This window comes from Vollenhovia emeryi, unplaced genomic scaffold, assembly GCF_000949405.1.
Source record: "Vollenhovia emeryi isolate VEMERY1.0 unplaced genomic scaffold, V.emery_V1.0 DF939283.1, whole genome shotgun sequence".
NCBI lineage: Eukaryota > Metazoa > Arthropoda > Insecta > Hymenoptera > Formicidae > Vollenhovia > Vollenhovia emeryi.
In genome coordinates, this window is record NW_011967083.1 from 14,318 (window position 1) to 38,496 (window position 24,179).

Sequence of the window (24,179 nt, forward strand, 5' to 3'; positions counted from 1 at the left end):
AAATTTTTATCGGGTTTATTGATAAAAGAGAGTTCGGGATATGGGCTAAAGAGAACCAAATTGTTTATGCTACGTTCTTATTAAACAATTCATAAAATGCAAAACCCGACATTCAGGCCTTCATCATGCAAAAGTAGAAAAGCTTAAAACATCCGCAAATTAAATTGTCAATAAAACCGCAATCGATCGGGTTCGCAATGTGATCAATAACATCTAGACGTGATTTTCCTTCCCCGCGAATCGACGCGGAATTAAGAATGTAAAATCGCGCTAAAACGACTCGTTTCTGTTCCTTGCCGCCGTAATTGGCAGACGGTGCGTGGAAAAAGGAAAGAAAAGGGAAAGGAACGCGAGTCAAAACATTAACAATGCGCGAGTTGACGGTTGACGCTAAAAAAAGGGGGGGAAAAACTCGCTCTTGAATATGAAGTCAAGAGAGGTGAAAAAGCAAACAGACTCTTCACCTATGCGTTGTTTGATCCCTCCCCTCTGTCGTTCTCCGTTCTCGCGCGAACGGACACGTAAATTTTTTAGCGGACAATTCAAGCACGCCGCACGCCCCGAAATCCCGAGGATCGCGGATCATGATTGACACCGGGATGCCCCCGGTCGGGATATTTGATAAATTCTAGGGTTTTTTACGTCACCCATAATATACATGCGTATTACGTCAAATATGTATGAAACGTTATGTCAGAAACTGCCTAAGCTCATCTAAAATTAATCTACTTTAAATTGTCAGCGGATTTAAATGTTTATTTTGCATTTAATTAATGAAATGAAGAGCTTTACAAAAGTGTGATTAAGTGATACGATGAATCCTGCCAAAGAGACGATATTAAAAAATAAAATTCCAAATATCTGTTGTCTAGCTCATTTATTATCGTTGTCTCATTGTTCATCATTTCGCTGTGTGGTTGCAATCTGACTTTCGCAGCATTTGCGCACACCAGACCATCGTACGTCACTATTTTTCGTTCACGAGAATTAGAACTCGAGGATGGCCTGCGAAAGAATCCGCGGAACTACTCTCGCATTTTCGTTTCTCTTTTTCCCGCGAGCGAAAGATTTGTAGAGATTTAGGTTTTAATTTTAGCGAGTATTGCATCTTATATGATGCAAAAATGATAATTATTTATCATTTTTATCGAGACAATTTGTGAGGCAGGTCGTGAAGTAAAAGTTACGAGGAAGGTCGTGAAAATCGTAAAATTCGCAAACACCCAGTCTTACCAGCTCAATCTATTTGTGATAAATTATTTCAAGCAATTTCTCTGTTATTAGCTTAATCTTTTGCAACCTTGTATATAAATCGAGCGTGCATCGATGTAACGCGGGGGCCAAAAGAGCGCTTCACCAACAAGAGAGCAGGTGTCGCGAATTGATATTTTGCGAAATGACTTCACTTGTGCCAATATTAGTCCCGCCTGCGTTTCAGTCGAATCAAACGCAGCGCCCGAATGTTGAGCGCGCAAACAGCCGCGGAAGAGTTTCTGCATTCGATCTTTATTAATCCCTTCGTGTTTCTCGTTAATCTAAATTAGATATTATTCATTTGTTAATTAACACCTTCCAGCTCAACGTTAATTAACACCTCGAAGCTTGCAAAGATAAGCGTGCAGCGCTACGAGCAAACAACATGCGCCTACATCTCTCACGGGATAGAGAAATGCCACTGCAGTTTCAGAGATCACCCTTGAGAAATTCGTGATCACGCTAATCCTAGCTCGTTTGCGTCGGCCAAGGTGCGATTGTTCGCGCATAATTGCACACGGTATAATTGAACGCGCCGATGCTCCGGTTATATTAACAGCTGCATTAGCGCTGTTTGATTACGCGTCAGATGATTGTAAAGAATATCAATAATCTCTCGATTATTTCGAGCCGAAAGATCGAAAGTAACGTCAATAACACGATGTCGCAGTGGCCTTGCTAAATAACGGTTAAACGAAAGCTTCATTGAATTGCACACGTGTATCTGCCTTTTTTATTCTTATTAACGTTCCTGTTATTTCTTGCTACTACACGGAGAGAATTTTCTCTCAAAATTTACCCCGAAAATAATATAATCGTGGAACAGCATGGCATTTCGAAGAACTTTATGAAAGTTTTTGGAAATTTTACCATAAGTTATACTAGTAAAATGTGTACTAAGTATAATCATTAGTAAAATGTACGGTAAAATTTTAAAAATCTCATAAAATTCTTCAAAATGCCGTGTTGTCCCACAATTACATGATTTTCAGGATATATTTTAAGGGGATCCTTCAGCCATCTTTTTTTACCGACACAGTCAAATATAGTTTTTACGCTTGTAATTCTTTTTATTACCTTTTATGCACAAAATAATACCAGGATAAGTTGCGGACCACATAGCAGAACATTTTCATACTTAAAACAGTCATGCTCTATATAAAAAAAACGAAGAGACATTAAAACTATCACTTTAGAAATGATTGAGGTTAGCAATCATTTATAAAGTGATAGTTTTAATTTATCTTTGTTTTTTTAATATAAAGATGAGTGTTCCTGGTTTTGTCTTTATGCGCACTTTAATCGTGGGAGAATTTTGCAATTTTATGAAGCCAATTTCAAAGTTAGTTAGAACTACGAATTGAAAATTTCAAATACCAATATCTTTTTTATTAGACTTCTGAACTGAGTGTTTTTAGTGTGAAAATGTTCTGCTATGCAATCCGCTATTTATCCTGATATTATTTTGTGTATAAAAGCTAATAAAAAGAATTACAAGGGCAAAAACTATATTTGACTGTGTCGGTAAAAAAAGATGGCTAAAGGATTCCCTTAAAAGAAACTTCTCTCCGTGTATGCTTATTAATTTCGTCTGCGACGCTGACAGTTTTGCACTACTTTACACACATAAGTACATACGCTTACATTTGTTTCAACTGTTCCTCGATGTCGAGTTTTCGAAAAAATTGTGTATCTGTTTAATTTTACAATTAGTTTCCTAATAAAAATATTTTACTGAAAGTACTATATAAAAAGTTACTAAAAAGTTATTGAATATATCTCAAAATAAATTATAATTTTTCTTGTAAAATTCAATACTGTGAAATATAGAGTTTAAATATATTGTTGAATGGTAATAAACATTATGAAATATTAGGAATTTATAGCGAAATTTAACTGAAGATTGTGTTATTTTCAAGAAAAAGCTTTTATATAATAAGAATTTTTGATATTAAATTTTCACTGAAATATTGAAGAAGTAATAAAAACGGAATCAATTGAGAGAGAAATTTTCAAAATACATTTCAGCCAAATTTCATTATACTTTCCGTTAAATATTTTAACCAGGGTTTAGAGACAATTTTTCTCGCAAAACGTCACAGCGACAACGGTTCTCAATTTTTTTTGAATGTGAACTGTAGAGGTTTTCTAAGAGAAATTTTTTTAGGCGACAAATAATTGAATAGTTTTTATTGTACGCATGAAATTCAAGTAGGCTGCCAATCTTTTTCGCGATTCAAATTTAAGGTTTGATTATTGAGACAGCTCACCATAAATGTCGGTAAAAGTAACGCGCATCGTAACACAGCGCTCCATTTGAATGTCAAACGTGTGAAGTTCCCTATGTCAATAACATATCACGACATCTCAATAACGCGTCAAATAAAACAGATGTTATTGAATCAGTGATATATTGCGCTATTCCTATCTATCTGAAATATGTGTTCACTGATTCACTGGCGCATTCCAAGTCTGATCCTGTTTTATTGCATCCGATTAGGAGCTTCGGTCTCTATAAAACGATTGAGCGTTGTTAACAAAAATTATTCTTAAGTAATAAGCATATATGTTTCTCGATTAAATTGTATAAAATTGCTTTAATCAAGTAAGTTTTTCTTCCTTTAATGCAATATAATCCCATTTCAAGATTTTCACGTGGAAATTAAACATATTTTCCAAAGAAGAATATTCTTTTTCAACAAACGATGTCTACTAATTGAGCAGAAACCCCGCTATCTCATATTAGAAGCCTACCCTATAATAGGAGACTTTTCTCTATATAAAATTATACATGAAATATGTCCATACATATTGGATGTACATTTTTGTATAATTCTGTCTATTTATTCATTCAGGCATGAAACATTTTTTACCGATATATTCCTGCGTGCTTAGAAAAATATATTTTTCTAATCATCACAGAAACAATTGAAATAGACATCATTAACTGTTGTTATCATTATAATATTTCAAATTTCATGCATCCTGGGACTTGGAGGCCTGCAAAGGCTTCGAAAAGTTCGACATATTATTTGACTATATTAATATGTGTACAACATATAATATAATAAATATGTAATTTAAATGTATATTTGTATTATATATAAAAATAATATAAAAATACTAAAATAAATGTAATAAATTTATTTTACTGTCTAATATTATTATTGCAATATAAATATATAAGTACTATACATATATATAAATATATATAATATTACACAGTACTAAACGTAAAGTAAGAAAACACGGCGCTTTCGACGAGCGCTTCTCGCAGACTTAAGAATCGAAAATCTAATACAAATTTAGATGACAGGAAGCCGAGTTTGATTGCCATTGGAAAACTGAGAGGGGACTCTTGACGAAAACGAGAGTGGCGAGCCGGCGATGATGGATCGCGATCGCCCTCGTCATCGTCGCCGGCGCTCCTGGACGTCAACGGGGGGCACAGGGTCGACGAACCAGCCAATCGTGCGGGGGCCCGTGCATCTGAATTCTAACGAGGCCCACCTGTGGGTATATATGAGCTTAAGCCCGCGGCTTCGTCCGCGCTTTTTCCGAAGTGTCTCTCCGCCGCGCAGGTGAGTCCACCTCCTCTTCTGTCCGCTCTTTCTCGCGAGAGAATATTGCCCCGCATTCTCTACGGTGAGTCTCCGCGGACTCCGTTCGTGTATCTCCGAGCAGTGTCTTCGAATCAGTCGGTGAGGATCTCGTCTCATCGCGATTTCCAACGGAACGCTCGCGTAAAATCGACGCGTGGCCGCGCGCTCGATTCGACTCTCGGATCGGTCAGTGGATCCTGTTCGCGACGTATCGGTAATTTCCATTGTTAAACGTCACGATTACAATAGACGTGATTGATAAAGACGATAAAAAAAAAACTCGAAGCCAGAGAGACAGCTCTGACTTGGTTGCCGGCTTCCTTTATCGAGCATTTAAATACCACGCTGTCTATAACAATTAGTTTCTCACAGCTCTGACAGCCGATTGTTCCGAGATTGCGCTGTCTTCTTTGAAAACAGATAACAGGCCTCGTGCAACACAGATCGAATTGCATAGATAAAGATTTTTGCGGATTTTAATAAATTAATAACAATTGTGAGGTATACTGTGTGTGCTCCAGCGGAAACGTGAGAAGCTCGGTGCAGCGTGAGTCAAATACAGTCGACTTTCGATTTATGCGGAGTATTCGTTTCATGTCCAGCGAGAGCACTAACGTCGAGGCAATGTCGAATCAACGTCAATAGGGTCGAGACCGCGTCCCAACTGTCAAATTTTAACGAAGCAATTAAAAATTCTAGAACTTTGTTTTTTGTATTACATTTTGTATGAAAATTTATTTGTATTAAATAAGTTAACCTGGCAGTTCTCTCTGTAATAAGATGTTAAAAGTATTCAGAACGTAGTAATTTAATTAAGGTAGTTGTTTCGCGACAGTAGTGCTCAAAGGTTTCTTTCAGGCAGGAACCAGCATTCAATTATTACAATGATATATCTTGATCCAATATTGTTCTAAAAAATACCCTTACGATTAATACATAATATAAAATAGATTCGAAAGATTATAATTTGAGGCGCTGTTGCCACATCTCTTACACTACACTCGTGTCCACTGCATAGGTAATTCTTCCCATTTTTCAGTTTAACTGTTTACATTGTTGAAACGGAATGGCCGAGCATCTTGATTTTACTTCCAGTTATTCGTTCTATTTTACTTTATAACATATTTGATCATTTGCGTTTGCAAACGCAAATATTAATATTTTAACGCATAATAATATGTGCAAATAATATTTCACGTGTAATAATATTACAACGAATTATATTGTTACGTGTGATAATATTTTTAACGTGTTTTACACGTAATATTTCGTGTAACATAGCAAACTTTAACATTGTTTTTTTTAGAACTTTGAGACGGTCAATTTTAATTTAATTAGCCATTATTTTGCATGTATTAATGTAAAGAGTAAACTGTCAAAATTTGAAACAATTGTCACATAAATGATTTTACGAAATAACTACCTTGATGCAAAAAATAAATTTCCAAAACTTAATTACTTTCAAAAACTGACGGTTGGGACGCGGCTCGACCCCATCGACGTCGACCCCATCAACTTTGAGACGGTCAATTTTAATTTAATTAGCCTTATTTTGCACGTATTAATGTAAAGAATAAACTGTAAAAATTAGAAACAATTGTCACATAAATGATTTTACGAAATAACTATCTTAATGCAAAAAATAAAGTTCCAAAACTTAATTACTTTCAAAAACTGACGGCTGGGACGCGGTTTCAACCCCATCGACGTCGATTCGTCGTTAGTGTTCTCACTGGGCGCGTTTCTTTACGCGGTTGAGAATAGTGTAAATGCGGCACGGAAAGAAACCGCAAGAGACACTATGCGCTGTAAAAATATTAAGATATTAATATGCGCATATTAAAAATTATTTGGCTGTCTACATCTTGCCTTGGACCTACCCTAATAGCACAGAAATATTTTAAAAGGTTAAATATATTTTTAAATCTTTTTAAAATACTTTATAAATATTTTTAAATATATTGAATCTTTTAAAATATTCCTGTGGTATTAGGGTAATAGGCTTCTCGTTTCTTATGATCTTTAACGATCCTGATCTCTAACGGCCTCTATTTGTAAAAACATTAATTTCACATATTTGCGTGAGAACAACAATGAAAGTCCAAGAAAACAAATTTTAATTTTAATCGCTGCCCCTGTCGCTACCTTTTCCTTTTCATTGGTTCGACGTTACCGTCGCTAGAAGTTCGATATACTTTTACTTCAGTAGTTCCATCAGCAGCGTGTCTTTTAAAGATATATTTTCTGATCGTGTATAAAAAGTACCGCGTAAATTCAGAGATGAGTGTATAATTTACATGTCCCTCGATACCCCACGAAAAAATGTCAACGAGTTTGGACTGGACAAAGAGAGTCGCGAGTTCAGAGAAGTCCCGCGCGACAGAGAGCAACTTTCCCGGAAATATTCATATATTAATTTCCGGGAGAGTTACTCTTCGTGATCTTCTGCATTTATTTTAATGATCCGCTTACTGCCTTTAAAAGCGAAGTCCCCGATAGAAATATTACACTACAAAATCCTGTGAGTGAGATGTGAGATAAAAAATTACCAAATGTCTTTCAAAATGAATCGAATTTTCTCGTGAAATTCAATATAATATAATACTATGAAGTGTGGAAAAGAAAGTTAAGTAATAGTGTTAAAGTACTGTTGAAAAGTAATAAAAATATTATGAAATCGACTGAATGTAACTGCACTACTTTTGAAACGATTATCGCAGAGCTATTTTTACAGAGATATCGAATAATAACGAAATGTCAATTGAGAGAGACATTTAAACGCACTTCAGGAAAACTGTATCGTATTGTTAGCAGTGTTGTGCATAGATGATTTTAAAATTAGCTAGATAAAGATAAGATAAAAATATATAAATTTATCTTAGATAAGATAAAGATGATTTCGTTTTGAATATATCTAGATAAAAGATAAAATTATATGATGATTCATCTAGATAATTTTCAGATAATATTTTTAAGACTTCATGTAAACACAGTAGAAAAAGTTATAAAAAAATTATAGAAAAATTTAAATTATAAAGGAGGATATACATAGAATATATTCAGGTTATAAGTTATATGACACACACATAAATGTGATAAATGCATGGTCTACAACACCATCCATATTTAAATAGTGTAATTGTTAAGTATTTTTATGTGGCCTTAAACCAAATTATCTGTACGTTATCTTAGATAATTTAGTAAAAATAACACTTTCTTTTATCTAAGATGCAGATATAGATAATACTTATTTTTATTGTCTATATAAAGGTAAGATAACTAATTAAAGATAAGATATGGAAGCGTGTGCTAGTGATGGCACAACTGAACATTGATCGCTAACGTAGATAAGATAACGCTAAAATTTTATCTGGATAATCATCTATATAATTTTATTTAGATAACAGTGAACACTGATTGTTAGCAAAATATTTCCATCGGGGATTTCCCGATCAATAATTTTTCTCATATTTCTCCGCAATCCGATGCTCCAATCTTCCACTTACGATCGAATATTTACTTCTATTTCGATACACAGAGAGATATATCTCTCCAGCCCGCGCTATTTCGCGCGCCATTTTACGAACGATTATACTTTCGCACGAGTTTCCGCACGTCGGGCAGGGACCGATTTGCTTTCGCATTTGTCACTTCGCTCGCCTCTATCCATTAAATCCCCGCGGATCCCGTTCCCGATAACGGCTTCGCGAGCGATATCGTAGAAACTGCCAGCCGGCGGTGCCCACGAGAGAAAATTATCGAGCGTCTACTCCCGCTTCCTTAACTATTTCCTTTTTCTCTCTCGTCTCCTTTGTTGAGACCGAAACGAAGGTCAACGCCTATGTCGCACCTATCGTGCCGAAACGCGCTTGGGCTGAAATTTTCGCCCCGCGCTTCCTTTCGTCATTCACATCGAACGTTTTGGTTCTCCGTCGTGGCGCGTTCTCGATCGATCGCTCGACGCTCGGGCGAATCTCGTCGCGGGACTTCCCCGCAGCTGCGTTCCCGCCGCGAGTTCTCGAGCGGCGGTCTCCGTCACCGAGGACGACACCGTTTCAATTTTATTTCCATTCATCTCCCCGTTCCCCTTTTTTTCTTTTCACACAGCCGACATTCCAGATATTTTTATTGCGAGCCTCTCGCGAGGAGCCTCGCCAGCGGAGCTCGCTGCGGTTCCTTTGCTTCCTTTTCAACGGCCGAAAAACGAAGGTCAGGCCGGAGGCGCGCCGAGGCCTCCGCGCGGTATTTACCATACACCAAAACGTAAAGTCGAGGTCCTCTCGTAAGGGAATCACCGTTACCAATCGGCGAGCGGAGACGTGATCGATGTCGAGTAACAAAACGTTAATTAACGATCGCCCAGCCGGCTCGAACCGTTACCTCGCCACCAGCAACGCGAATAACGCGGTGTCGTCGGCACGCGAGGATATTCCTAACGACGTCTCCATATGAGAGGCTGCTGCGAAGCGCCCGTATCCTCGCGTCCCTCCGTACGAACGCGCGATTACTCGAATACAAATGTCGCCCGCGTCTTTGTTCGCTGTTTTATTCGCTTTTCATGCAACGCGCTCGGCGTGAATCGAGATGACAACGCGTTCGTTCGGGATATAATGTACTACTTTAATATATTGGAGACGTGCGAGTCAAGGATTTTTTTAACGTAGAGTCAAATCGAAGTTCATTTTTCAATTAAAAATAAGAAGCGCTCGTTTTATGTAACGGTAAATACTGTAAAGTAATAAGTACGAGAGGTTAAAGGTGACGTTACGCGAGAAAATTGTATTTATACAGGGCTGGGAAAGTTACTTTATAAAAGTATCTAGTTACAGTTTTTTTTTGCTAAAAATGTAACTAGTTACAGTTACTCGAAAAGTGACAAATCGTTACTTTGCGGTTACTCCCTTGCGATGAAAATAAAAACATCAAATCTGCAGCATTTGAATTGTAAAAGCGTCGATAAAGGCGTTTGTGTAATGCAAGGCCTAATGCGACCTGTGGAGCCTTAAAATGTATATAAAGTAACTACTAATGTAACCATTGAATTAGTTACTAGTTGTCGAAAAAATATAACTGAGTTAAGTTACCGTTACAGATGTAGAGAAAGTAACGAAGTTAAGGAGGGTGGTTGCTGAAATAAAAATGATAAAAATGAATTCAAATTTGTAGAAAACATTCGTCTACGGGAATCTGTCCTCCATGCGAAAGTTCAAGACGATTGTCTACATGGTTGTCGAGTAATTAATTATTAAAGTTATACTATTGCATATGGGCAACATAGCAAAAGTATTACGATATCTGTAATGTAATTCTCGAAAGCATATTAAAAATAATAAAGGAAAATTAAGGCCAATGTATTTACGAGTAATGAATAAATTAACAAGTATATGTTTAATTAATAAAAATCAGTGAACAAAAGTCCGTGGAATACATCATATAAAAGATAAAACAGTATATAAAGTACGAGGCAACGCCTTTTTTTCCTTAATCCTAGGTTTAATGTAAATAAATATTTGTTAAAAGTAAATGTAAAAATTGACAATTAATAACGGACGACGTTTCGACTATACTAAGTCTTCTTCAGCGTGTAAGTATCCTGTAATAATATGTCACAATTGTTAATAAATTGATTATAATTCCTTTAACGCACGTGTAAATTATTAGGAGTTACTTGAAATGTAAAGGTTCATATTTTAAAAACGATAAGAATTTTATAAAAATAAGTGCAAATAATTCTATGCATATTTACGAAGAATTTTGACGATATAAAATTATTTGCACTTATTTTAATAAAATTCTTATTATTTTTAACATGCTCTCGAGAATTAAATTACAGATATCGTAATACTTTTGCTATGTTGGCCACGCGCCACGTGCAATAGTATAACTTTAATAATTAATTATTCGACAACCATACAAACTATCGTCTTGAACTTTCGCACGGTGGACAGATTCCCATAGACGAATATTTTCTATAAATTTGAATTCATGTTTATCATTTTTATTTGAGCAACCACCCTCCTTAAGTTAGAGTCACCGAAAAGAAGTAACTGTAGCTGTAACTTCGTTACAAGTAACGAGTTACTTCCCAACCCTGTATTTATACGCATTGTATACCTACGTGTAATGTGCAAACGTTTCGCGATACAGCGTAAGTCTTCTTCAGCTCAAAGATACCTCCATTGATTAATATTTTAAATTATCAGCTAACTGCTCGAAGGATTATTTGAAATCGCAATTTTTGAGGTCGGTCAGCATAGAGATAAAAAACAGGTTTTTTACTTCGGAATAAAAACCGAGTAAAAAACCGGTTTTTTACTATTGTAAAAACGGTTTTTAACAAAAAATTAAGAAGTTAGAGAATTTATTTTTCTTGATATTTATCGTTACAACGTTCAATGTCTACGTTATTTCGGTATTATTTAATGTCTTTGTCTTTCTGACTTTAAATATCGAGGCGTTGTTCAATGCCTATTAACGAATTCACTTGCACTAACAATAAGTGTACACTAAGTACCGAGTCTGAGGCCGTATTCATACTCCGTTCTTATATTTAGGACCATCTTAAGTATTATCTTAATTGTGTGTCTTAAACCAATCACAGAACCATAGCATCTTAAGGCATTACCCGATAAAAAATGTTTCATGCATGAACATGAATAAATATATAGAATTATATAAAAATATACGCCAAATATGTCTATACATATTTTTATATAATTTTATACAGTTCTGTATAATTTTATAGATTTATAGATGCTTTCATAATATGAAAAATGTGCAAAATCGCTTATATATAATTGTATAATTGTACAAAGTTAGGATGTCAGTGAATGTTTGGGACTTAATTTTTTGTGTAGATAGAGCGGACCAAACTGAGCCGAAAAGTCCTCGACTATTTTGCATTAATTACAAAAAATCGCTGTCTCAGCCCAGCCTCCTTTCCAGTACAAGCGGCCGGGCCGCGCTGAAACGTTGCTAGGCGCGCGAGAGTTGTTTATTAAAAACTACAACAGCTCCATATAATTAAATAAACAACTCCTCGCTTACGCTGGACGATAGGCCGGGCTAAGACGGCGACGTTTTATAATTAATAACTCGTTAATTATTGCATACATTGCAAAATGGCACATTTCCGACTTTCCGACTCAGTTTGGTCCGCTCTGTCTACATAAAACATAAGTCCCAAACATTCACTGACACCCTGTATACAAATGAGCAATTTTTTAATTAAAAAAATTTTTATATAAAAGCTGTTATTACATATAAAATTTTACATACAAAAATTTTCATATAAAGTGTATAAATCTATAAAATTATACAGAATTGTGTAAAATTATATAGAAATGTACAATATAAAGGTATGCATTTATGCATGAAAACTTTTTTACCGGGTACACTTAAGATGATCTTGAAGTAAGAACGGACTATGAATACAGAGCCACCGTCACTTTGTCGCTCTTCTGCATTTTGTTTATTTACAGCTAATCTTTGCACTTTTAAATAAATGCAAAACTGAAATTTAGAACAAGAACATGGTGCCACTTGTTCAAAGGAAATACATACCCGAGTAAAGAATGTTCAAGTTTAGAATAAAAAAATGATTCATACTGGATTTTTTAAGCCAAAGTTTCTAATTTTTTTTTTATACTTCATCACTAGGTCATCATCAGTCTTACAATTGGCTTTACGATTAAACGAGACAAAGGCGAGTTGCCAGTACGACGTGTACGTCCGAGAAACTCGTTTGTCGACTCGACTGGGCGTTTGTATTCAAAGTGTAACGAGCGGAACAGGAGCCTCGCGAGAATCGACTGCGCATCGCGCATCTTAATTCGCGGCCCGAGGATCCTGGGCGACTTCTCGCGCCCGGCGTGCGTTTTTTGTTTCATTTATTTTTAACCACACCGCCACGACTTTACGCCCGACTTCTCTATCCCGACACGCGGCGGTCGTAGAATCCGAAGGACGGGTCTTTGATTTCTCCCGAGAGGCGCAGCTCCTCCCGTCGCCGAATTCGGATCGTTATCCGGCGCCGGTCCCGTCCCAAGGAAAAGGGGACGAGAGCGGAGGCCGAAGGCGCGGGAAGCAACTTTGGGAGAATTTTACAACTTCAAAACACTTCGTTTTCCCCGTCGTCCCGCCCACCGTGGTCGCGGCCGTTAATTCTACTTGTCGCGCTCATGACAGACCCGCAACACCGGTATTCACGGCCGCTCCTCGAAGTGAACCCGCGCACAGCCTCGGTGCATTTTACATAATTATTTGGAAGCGGGGGCTGCCCGCTCCGCGTGATGAAACGCGCGAGCGAACTTCCGCTTACTTTTCTTACGGCGGGAACAACCGTGGAGACGTCCGTTCGATTTTACGCAGGGATAAACCTAGGGTTTCCCCGGAGTACGTTTTATAATGCCGCAAAACTTTATTGCGCGGCTGTAATTCTGTTTCCTCTATGTCGGACGGACGTTGTACCGGAAAATCCTCGGGAGCGATCCTTCGTCCTTCCTCCGAATCTCGTGACGCGTGACAACACGCCGGACACGCGATGATCGTGGCTTCACTGTAACAAAATTTCGCGTTAAATCCCGGTAACAAGTTTTTCATCCTGAACATGAATAAATATATAGAATTATGTGAAGGTGTACAACAGATGTGTCCATACATATTTTTACATTGTGAATTTCTACATAATTTTATACAATTCTGTATAATTTTATAGATTTATACGTGGTTTTATATGAAAAATTTTTTAGTGTGAAAAAATATAATTGTACTATTGTAAAAAGTTCGATGTAATTATAAATGAGCAATTTTTCCCGTTTAAAATTTTTCCATAGGTCTCTTAGTCAGTTAACTAATAAGTATGTAGAGAGCATTTGTTCTTTAATTTATCTTAAAAATTATGTAACCGTGGGACAACACGGCATTTCGGAGAATTTTATGAGATTTTTCGAAATTTTGCCTAAAATGTATATTAAGTAAATTACTAATAAAATGTATGATAAAATTTCAAAAAACTCATAAAATTCTCCGAAATGCCGTGTTGTCTCACGATTACACGATTTCCAGGGTAAATTTTAAAAGAAAATTCTCTCCGTGCAATTAAATAATATGTACGTCTTTGTTTTCCCTTTGAATCAGAATCAAAGCTAGACATATAGTTTAACTATTAATAAACTTACCAAGAAGTTGGAAAACCGGTCCATTTGATGCGCGATTAACAGTCCCCAATTGCGATGCGATGCGTTAATAACGTAGACATCGAACGATTTCTCGTTTCTGAACACGACCATGAGCTTATATTCTCATTGATTAAAATCTCGCTCCTTAATTTCGTATTAATATGGTTATATAATATGTATATTGTAGATAGAATAATCCTATAACGGGACCTGCGTGTCACCGTTACACGTTATTCGTTTAATTCCTATTCAAAGACCGATCGATGGGTTCGTTCTGACTGGAACAGTCGAATATATAATCAGTTGTTAACAGTTAGAGGTATTAACGTTACCGTTCTAACAGTTAGATATCTCGCGTCTATTAAAACAGCGAGTGTCATAATAGATGTACAAATATACACTTGCAATGGTAGAACGTGTTAGTACGATCGATTCCGTATTAAATTAATTTAATCGCGGCCATTTATAAAGTGTCGGGATATCAAGCTTATCCGAGCGTCATTTTATATCGCGAATCAATCGATAGACCGAGATGGTTTTCAGATAATTCGTGCTAAAAATATATCACACGGCTCGCACGAAATTCCAAGCTCTCTGTCATCGTCGCGTTAATAATTTTCTCCCTTCGTCAGTCCGTTAAAAGAAAGAAAGTGCCACTTTTATGCGCGCGTCCGCGCCCGCGACGCATGAGAATGCGTCTCTATCGGTTTTGCGATTGCTTTGCGAGATAACGATCCCGCCGGATGAAGACACGCGGCTTTTTAGCCACGCGTTCACGCACGGACGGAGCCGGGCGTCGTCGTCGTCGTCGCGGTGAAGGCTCCACGACGGTGTCAACGTTCATCCCGAGAACCGGTCGTTCATAGATCATTCCCCTCGGGCACTACGAAAATAAATCGATCGCTTTACGCTCCAAGAAGTTTCCGCGAAGGCTCGACGGAGCGGCCGATCGGCCGTCGACGCAGAAGCGCGCCGAGTGCCGAGTAAATCGCACCGTGACCGGAAAAGGCGGTACCTTAAGACACAGAAGTCCAGAGCTTGCTCGCGTCTTATTGCAATAAAAATATCGGCTGTGCGAATATTTTCCCGCGCGTATCAAGTAACACCGTGTCCGCCTGAAGCTGTGAGAAGAGATTTAAAGAAACTGAAGAAGCCCACGCAACGAGTCTAACGTTTTGTTGAAGCGTTTCCGCAACGAATTGTTTATGTTAATCTCGCGATTATTTATATTTAACGTTGTTTTGCCAACTTCTCTTTCTCTCTATCCTCTTTCTAATTACAGATTCCAAGATGGGGAAGCTGCTGTTTTCCTTGCCCTTGTTCCTGGCGCTCCTGGCCTACGGAGCAGCTGGTGCGTTTTATTTTTCACGATAAGATAAAATTAATATGAAAAAATATTACGTTAAATCATAGGCTGAATATTACGGCCTTGCAGCTCGTTCTTCCGCTTTCCTGTCATTTTTTTGCTATACAGGGTGAGTCGTAAAGGCTGTCCCAACCTTTTATCATAACAGGTGAATTACCAACCGTAACTGTAGCCAATTCGGAAAAAAATGGATTAAATCTCGTTCTACATGTCTCAGTCATGTATTGTCTAATTAGATTTCTCGAGAAATAATTATATATTATATGATTGAGACACGTAGAACAAGATTTTATCCATTTTTTCCCGAGTTGGTTATAGTTGCGGTCGGTAATTCGCCTCTTATGGTAAACGGTTAAGACAGTCTTTACGACTCACCCTGTATATTTCTCTATAATTTAATTATATTTCCTATAATTTCTTTGTGTAGCCACGAAGAAGTAAAGTTGATAAGACATTGATAGTACGTTAGAAATCCTTATATTCTAAGCATTCTGATGACGACCAATGGATGAAAATCTCCTAATTGAGGTAGCGGGATTTCTGTAAAATTAATAGGCATCTTCTGTTGACTCCACTATGAATTTATTGCCCTTGGAGCGAAATCTGTTCGGTGGAAAATTCATTGTTAAATTGCGTAATTGTTGCGAAAGGAGATTTGTGATTGAAAACCTGCTATCTCATATCAGAAACCTATCTCATAATAGAGGACTTTCCTCTAATAAATTAGATACACGTTAAGTGACGGTATGTGCATTTCAGAGGCGCCAAGGTTGGTCTGTTACTTCAGCAACTGGGCTATCTACCGTCCGGATGTGGGCAGCTATGGCATCGACGATGTTCCCGCTGACATGTGCACGCACGTTATTTACTCCTTCATCGGCGTGAGCAACGTCACCTGGGGTGTACTCGTCCTCGACGAAGAGCTCGACGTCCAGAAAGGCGGCTTCAGCAAGTTCGTCGCTCTGAAAGAGAAGCATCCGCACCTCAAGACCCAGGTCGCGATCGGTGGTTGGGGCGAGGGTGGTAGAAAGTACAGCGCGATGGTCGGCGTGAAAGCCAGACGTGACTCGCTCATCAGCAGCGTCGTCGGTGAGAGTAGCTCGAGCATGACGCTTCATTCATAGAATTGCTGGGGAAAAAAGGATCTGTTACATTTAACAATCTCGCGTAATTGCAAATAGTAAACGTCAATGCGCGGAAACTGCGGGGAGATATACTTATTGATTTAATTTAAATGTAATAAATTAAGGGGATCCTAAAGCCGTTTCTTTTATCGACAAAGAACAAAGTCGAAGGAGATTTTTCCCTTACGCGACACCTTTCTTGGATGTGAATCGCGCGATTCGAGTATGAGAGTGTTCGATAAATCTCTAATCTCGCTGGCAGATTTCATGAACAAGTACAAGTTCGACGGCTTCGATCTCGATTGGGAATATCCGGCCGCTACTGATAGAGGCGGCACCTTCAGCGACAAGAACAACTTCTTCTACTTCGTCGAAGAGCTGAGGACCGCGTTCGACAAAGCTGGCAAAGGCTGGGAGATCACGATGGCGGTGCCGATGGCTACGTTCCGTCTCAACGAGGGGTACCACGTGCCAGAGTTGTGCGAGTGAGTATCTCTTCTGTAAATTAATATTATGTAAATTAGATTAATTCACCTAATGTCATGTGCAAACGAAACTCAAAGCTAAGACTCCGTAGATGCGTTGATCAGCTGCGGTAACGCGTGCGGCGAATCGACCAATCAGAAGCTCGTCGCAAGCTTTCTGCGTTGAAATTGAAATCTTTGGACTCGTTGCCGCACACGTTGCCGCAGTTGAACGCGTTTGTAGAGTCTTAGCTTAATATATGACGCTGCAAATGTTCGTACGCAATGACTTTCTTAATCGTTATTTTATTAATTAATTGCAGACTCGTCGATGCCATCCACGTGATGTCTTATGATCTTCGTGGCAACTGGGGCGGATTCGCCGACGTCCACAGCCCGCTCTACAGGAGGCCTCACGATCAGTACGCTTACGAGAAGCTGAACGTGGTAAACTTTCGATATACCTCTTTTGTTCCAATAAAAAGACATGTACACGGATTTTCTTTTAAAATTTACCCTGAAAATCATGTAATCGCGGGACAACGTGGCATTTTGAACAACTTTACGGGAGTTTTTGAAATTGTACCATACATTTTACTAGTAAACTTTACTAGTAAAATGTATGGTGCGATTCTTCAAAAAACTCTCATGAAATTCTTCCAAATGCCATGTTGTCCCACGATTACGTGATTGTCAAGAGAAATTTTCAGAGAAAATTCTTTCCGTATGTAATTATCAATAATCAATAATCAATTCACGCACTGAGAAAAATTTTCATCGGATAAACCAATTAAATAGCATTTCCGATGGTTAATTCTTCCAATTAAATTATAGTTACATCCGATGAAATTTTTCCGCTGAAGTGCAGTTACCGATGACATATCCATTGAAAAACCGATCATATTTTTCATTGGATATACAATTTAATCGGATATATATCCGTTTGTTATTACGTAATTGGATTATCCAATTATATAGTATTTAATCGGAATTTTTTCTCCGTGCGTTGATAAAAGTTCCCACACAGCATAGAAAGATTGCAGGAAGATTGCAGAAATGTTACATTGCAAGATTGCAATATTGCAGCAACGTTGCGCAACATTGCTGCAACGTTTCTGGAGGATTGCAACAACGTTGAAATGTCCGCCCTCAGAGAGATTGCAGTGCAACATTATAGCAATGTTGCAGTGCAATATTTTTGGAATAATTTGTTGTTGTTGTACATAAGCGGAGAATTTACTAATTACATATACATCCGGGCCTTTTTCAAGGCATAGCAAGCTTTTGCGAAGCAACCTAAGGAGGTTATGTCGCTTCGCAATAGATGGAGATTGCGAGCAACACCGCACTGATCAAGTACTTAATAATTCGCGCATTATTGGTATCAACGAAAATAACATTATAAAATTCTCGTAATTAGAAAAATTTTCTGAATAGAAAATATAGTATTTTCATTATTTTTGAAACATTGCTGCAATATTGCTATCGAAAGTTTGCAATTTTATATCCCTGCAATGTCTCTGCAAGATTTCACTGCAATCTGCAAGATTGCAACGTTTCTACAATGTAACTGCAACCATCTGTGCTGCATGGGTTATGTTAAAATTCTTTACAGTACGGGGAAGGGGGTATTGAATGTTAAATATAGCATTTTAAAATAATCGGAAATCGTTTATCGATTTAATACGTGAATTTACTGACAACAATGATTCCATCTAAACGAAACTGTTATGTCCGAAAAGAAACTAGGGCGCAGAACAAGGTGGTATACGAATTTACATTTTAGATTACAATTATTAGGCCACCAACATCTTGCTCAGACCTAAAGGCGCTCTCGTTTTCCTGCCGGAAATAATTCTACAAAATTCTACAAAAAAATTAAATATAACTGCCAGCATCTAAGAAATTCCACGTAAATTTAAAAATGTTATAAAAATCAACATGAAAATGCTAGAATTGGAACACTTTTATTAATTTTTGTAATATTCTACAAAAGTAAGCAGTTGTTTTCATTCTTTAAGATTCTGTTGCTTCTCAAAATTTTTAAACTAGTAAAGTTTTGTACTAATTTTTACAAAATTGTACATTTTCATGAAATACTACGTGCAATAATTTCTTGATTTAAGAACATTGTAATTTGTGGTACTATTTTGTAGATATTTCTACAAAAAATTAATGTTTCAACGAAGATATAAAAATTTCTTCTATTTCAAGTCAATCATTCTTAGTTATCTATAGAAATTTTTTCCGCTAGGGTCGGTTGATTTAAATATATGTTAACATTGTGAATAGTGACAGCGAGTCCATTCTATATGTGAGATTATTGCCATTATTTCAGCACGATGGTCTTAAACTCTGGGAGGACAAGGGATGTCCCGCCAACAAGCTCGTCGTAGGAATCCCGTTGTACGGGCGTACTTTCACTCTCAGTCAGGGCAATAACAACTTCAAGCCCGGCACTTACATTAACAAGGAAGCGGGTGGCGGCGAACCCGGCAAATACACCGGAGCTAAAGGATTCTTATCTTACTACGAGGTACGTGATCGATCCGGAGTGGGCTGAAACGAGCGGAAGCTGAGCAATGTCAGCGGGCGCATTCGTCACGTCAAGATTCTTTTATTTTTCCAGATCTGCATGGAACTCAAACAGCCGGATCAAAACGGATGGACCAAGGAATACGATGACGTGGGCAAAGTACCCTATATGTACAAGGGTGAGCTTAATATTCCTATAGACGTTTGAATAAAAGTTTCTTATGACCTCGTGGAAATCCGATGAGCAAAGTATGGAAAAGTCGACTTAAATAGAGTGCACCGCAATGAATGACCGTTTAGAACATATTGTTTGATAATCCTACTTTTTTTACTAAATGAAAATATTATTTTTATTTTCCCCATGCATTAATTATGGCTTCAGTAGAATCAATATTTAAAGTTAAATCTTTTGTTTCGATTTAAAAAGAAGTTATATCATACATATATAGGATTATGTGATATGATCCTCATTCGTTTTTAACTTATTTATTAAGGAAATACATTCATTTTATATTAAAACTTTATATAATAAATTAATGGAGAGGCCTTCATTTGCCTACATTCCCGATTGCCAACAGCTTCGTTTGCTCACAACGTTGGCTTGTAGGCAATCGGGAATGTCGGCAACTGAAGCTGTCGGCAAAATGTTGTGGGCAAACGAAGCTGTTGGCAATCGGAAATGTAAACGGGGACCCCCCCCCCAAATTAATATATGATGAAGGTTCGGTAATATAAAATAAAATAACGTTCAAAGGAACTAACGAACCAGACACTGTTGAATTTTAAATATTAACGTTACGTATACATAAAGAAAAACCTACAGTTAAGTTGTAACAATGTTTATGCGGTGTGTCATATAAGAGTCTTTACATCAAAATTTAATGTAAAAATGACGAATTGCAGAAAGTTAGACAACAGAGTTCTGAAGAATAATCCAAAAGTAAAATTTCCAACAACTTGAGAAGCAAGAGAGTGTGGATCAAAATTCTAGAATACTAATAAGAATCTTATATTAATTATTAAATGTTTTTTCCACGTATACCAGTGTCCGGTTCGTTAGCTCCTTTGAACATTTTTTTATAAAAATATTTTATTTTTGCATCTATTTTTTATGTAAAATCGGATAAAACGTATATTGTTACCTGGTGCTCAATATAACTGAACTTCAATCTAGACAAGGTTAATTTGAATTACCAATTCTTGAACAGCAGCAGGACGAAGCCCCCAATGGGTTGGCTACGAAGACGCTGACAGTATCGTCCACAAGATGAATTTCCTCAAGGAAAAGAAATATCTCGGTGCCATGGTCTGGGCGGTCGACATGGACGACTTCAGAGGACTCTGCGGTCCTGTGAATCCTCTCATGACCGCAATTTACAACGGTCTGAAGGGTTACACGGTAACACCCACGGATTACAAGACAACTCCCAGGGTGAGGTGTTAGTCAACTAATATTACAAGAAACTCCGATTAATTTAATTCTACCGGCGATTAGTTCAACCGACAGAAGACTGCAGCAAAAGTTTTACTTATATCGTCTCTGATCTTTAATTTCCCTTTCTGTCTGTTAAATAACAGAATCAATAATCGCGTTAACACAATACTACGGATATTACTTGATAAAATAATTGTCGATTAGTTTAATCCATTACAGACCGCCAGCAATCTACGGGCTGTGGACTGCCAGAAACTAAAAAATTCAGGACATTAGATCAAAATATATAAAACTATGAAAAAAATTTCTTTCCATACTTAACATTCAAAATATCAGACCAATATGGTGGACCGAAATTAAAAAAAAAATTTTTCCGGAGAAAAGTTGCACTCGGGGGTTTTGGAGATCGCTGATTACGAAATGCATTTAGCTTCTCGAAATTCAAGATGGCGGACCCAATGTGTCTGTAAAACTATAAAATTTGCTATTTTTAAGTTTGATTTTGAAAAATAAGTCTTTTTCGTTGTTTTCATATACTCCACATTTTGGCCAAATTTCATAGCTTTGAAGAGTTTAGATGCATGTGGGTCGAGTGAAAACGAGTTTTCTTCGTATAATCTGGATTGTTACGGGATCCGATCGGCTATATTGGGTCCGCCATCTTAAATTTCGGGAATCTGAGTGTATATTCGTAATTAGCGATCCAAAGAAACTCCGTATGTAACTTTTCGCTGAAAAAGATAACTTTTTTGAAAATTTGGTTCACCACATATGTCTACTATTTTGAAAGTATGAAAAAATTTGTTTTCACTAGTTTACATATTTTGATTTAATGTCCCGAGTTTTCTTATTTCTGGCGGTTTGCAGCCTGTAGATTGCTAATGACTTATACTGGGTTAATCAGGGTTCGAAATCGCCTTGTTCAGGATGTTTCAAGAGGAAAGGTCAATATTCTGGGAGGTAATAGTACCCAGTGAGAAATGATTCGTCGATCGACGTCGAAACGACGTCGAATCGACATCGACACCGTCGAATTGACGTCGATTCGACATCATTTCGATGTCGATCGACGAATCATTTCTCACTGGGTATCGATCATTTTAAGCAAAAATGTTCGTGTGAATATACAGGGTGCTCCCGGGTTAAATGGCCAAACTTGAAAGCTGTATTTAGGACCTCAAAGCAAGAAAAATTTTCCTCTGGAAATATGCTCGTAAACGTTCCGTTCAAGAGATATTGACGTCTGAAGTTATGAACTTTTAGGAATGAATAATTTCGAAATATGACTATTTCTTTGATTCAGAATTTCTTGTCTGGTAAATATGGGTTCATCTGTCCATAAAATGTTTTGCGAGAATTGTAAATCATAAGTTCTTTGATTTAAAAACCAATCGCAAAACATACAGTACGACGGAACTTTGTTTACGAAATCGAAGGTCGTTGATAGGCTTTTATTTGCATGGTAAACAAAGCGTCGTATCATCGTACTTAGTTCGTTAAATGCTTTCGTCGAATAAACTGGTGTGAAGTGCCTGTTAATGATCTTCAATCATTAAAACGGAGAATAGTGCAGGCGTGTAACAAAATTACAGACGCACAATGTGAGTCAGCCACTCATTCTGTCATCGATAGGTGCAATGCATGTCTCCAAGCTGGAGGCCATCATTTTGAACAAAACGTTTAATAATTAAATTTTTATTATTAAAAAGCAATAGAGAGGATAAATCTAAATTATTTCGAAATTATTTATTCCTAACAGTTCATAACTTCAGAAGTCAATATCTCGTGAACGGAACGTTTACGAGCATATTTCCAGAGAAAAATTTTTCTTGCTTTGAGGTTCTAAATACATCTTTCAAGTTTGGCCATTTAATCTTGGAGCACCCTGTATATCCTATTCCCCACTGTTTCCGAGATAGAGCACAAACATGAACACTGGGAAGCGTTCCATTTTCACGCAATGTATTGAAAACCTTGGAAAACACTTTACGATTCGGAATTCTGCGTGCAGGAAAGCGTCGACGGTATTCTTCAACAGCAGCGGTAGCACTACCATCACAGAAACCGTAAACATACACTATATCTGCATATTCAACATTTGTAAATACGCGAGGCATTTTGAACATTTCTACATTGTTATCAGCGCAACAGTCAACAGACATAAGTATAAGAGTAAATTTCCGCAGACGTTTATGAAGTTGGATGAAGGGTGAAGTGTACAGAAAAAAAGTAAATACACGAGACATTCAAGTAGCTCTAGCTCGGATACAGTGGGGAATGGGACATATATTCATATGAACATTTTTGCTTAAAATGACCGATACTATCACCTCGTAGAATATTGACCTTTCATCCTGGGACACCCTGTATAAATGCCGCATATTCAAGTAAGACGTCCTGCTATTAAGAGTGCGAGAACCGAATGTAGGAATCACGATTTCTTTTCAGCCCGAGTGGGACAGACCACCCAGCACTACCCCCTCGACAGGTGAGGAAAAACCGAAACCACCTAAACCCACCACGAAACCCGAGGTGACCACCGAAGTACCTCGTCCTACGCAGTCTACGTCGAAACCAGTGGATGAAAACGAAGTTCAGTGCAACGGCCAGAGTATCATCCCCAGTAAAGATTGCTCAACGGTACGCTCGTGAATGCACACTTCTTCTAATCGAGCAATATTTTTAACGATTATTTCGAGATATGTCACAAATATATGCGCGCGTTATTGATTTCTGACAGTGAGTGAAATTTAAATCTCTGCGACTCTAAGCTATTGTATTATATTATCACACGTCGAAAAAGTATTTCTTCAAAATTAGCTTCTTTTGACGTTCCATGCTTGTATTGTTTAACGTTTGCACTGCAGACGCAACATTTAAATAACGTGTGTTCTTTTGCAGTACTTCGTCTGCAATCACGGCAAACCGATCAAGACGAAGTGCCCGGTTGGTCTGATCTTCCAAGTCACCAAGCTCATTTGCGATTGGCCGGCCAACGCCGATCGCGCGGAGTGCAAAAATATCTAATTTTTCGGTGATTTGACTCAATCGTTCAGCGTTTTTATTGATCCATACATCTCTCAGATCCGCGGGGCAGTTTATTGCGATAATTCCATATGACAGAACATTCGTTACATGTTACTATTTGTTGTTGTGCGCGAGAGCGCGTGCGATACGAATATCGCCGCGAGCCACAATAAATCATCCGCAGTTTATCAAA

General features: G+C 37.6%; 1 protein-coding gene across 4 annotated transcripts; it reads left to right on the forward strand.

Moving 5' to 3' along the window:
• Positions 1-4,681: 4,681 nt before the first annotated feature.
• LOC105559235 (endochitinase) lies at positions 4,682-24,179 on the forward strand. Of its 4 annotated transcripts, none has more exons than XM_012007371.1 (10): positions 4,682-5,070; positions 15,318-15,386; positions 16,161-16,490; positions 16,788-17,010; positions 17,313-17,436; positions 19,328-19,525; positions 19,619-19,703; positions 20,733-20,956; positions 23,408-23,599; positions 23,861-24,179. In XM_012007371.1, exons 2-10 carry the CDS (start codon positions 15,326-15,328, stop codon positions 23,984-23,986), a joined length of 1,563 nt encoding a protein of 520 aa, XP_011862761.1. In that variant the 5' UTR covers positions 4,682-5,070; positions 15,318-15,325; the 3' UTR covers positions 23,987-24,179. The 4 variants fall into 4 exon arrangements, with proteins under 4 accessions (XP_011862761.1, XP_011862764.1, XP_011862762.1 ...); XM_012007374.1 differs by having other exon boundaries at positions 20,736-20,956; XM_012007372.1 differs by having other exon boundaries at positions 4,682-4,955.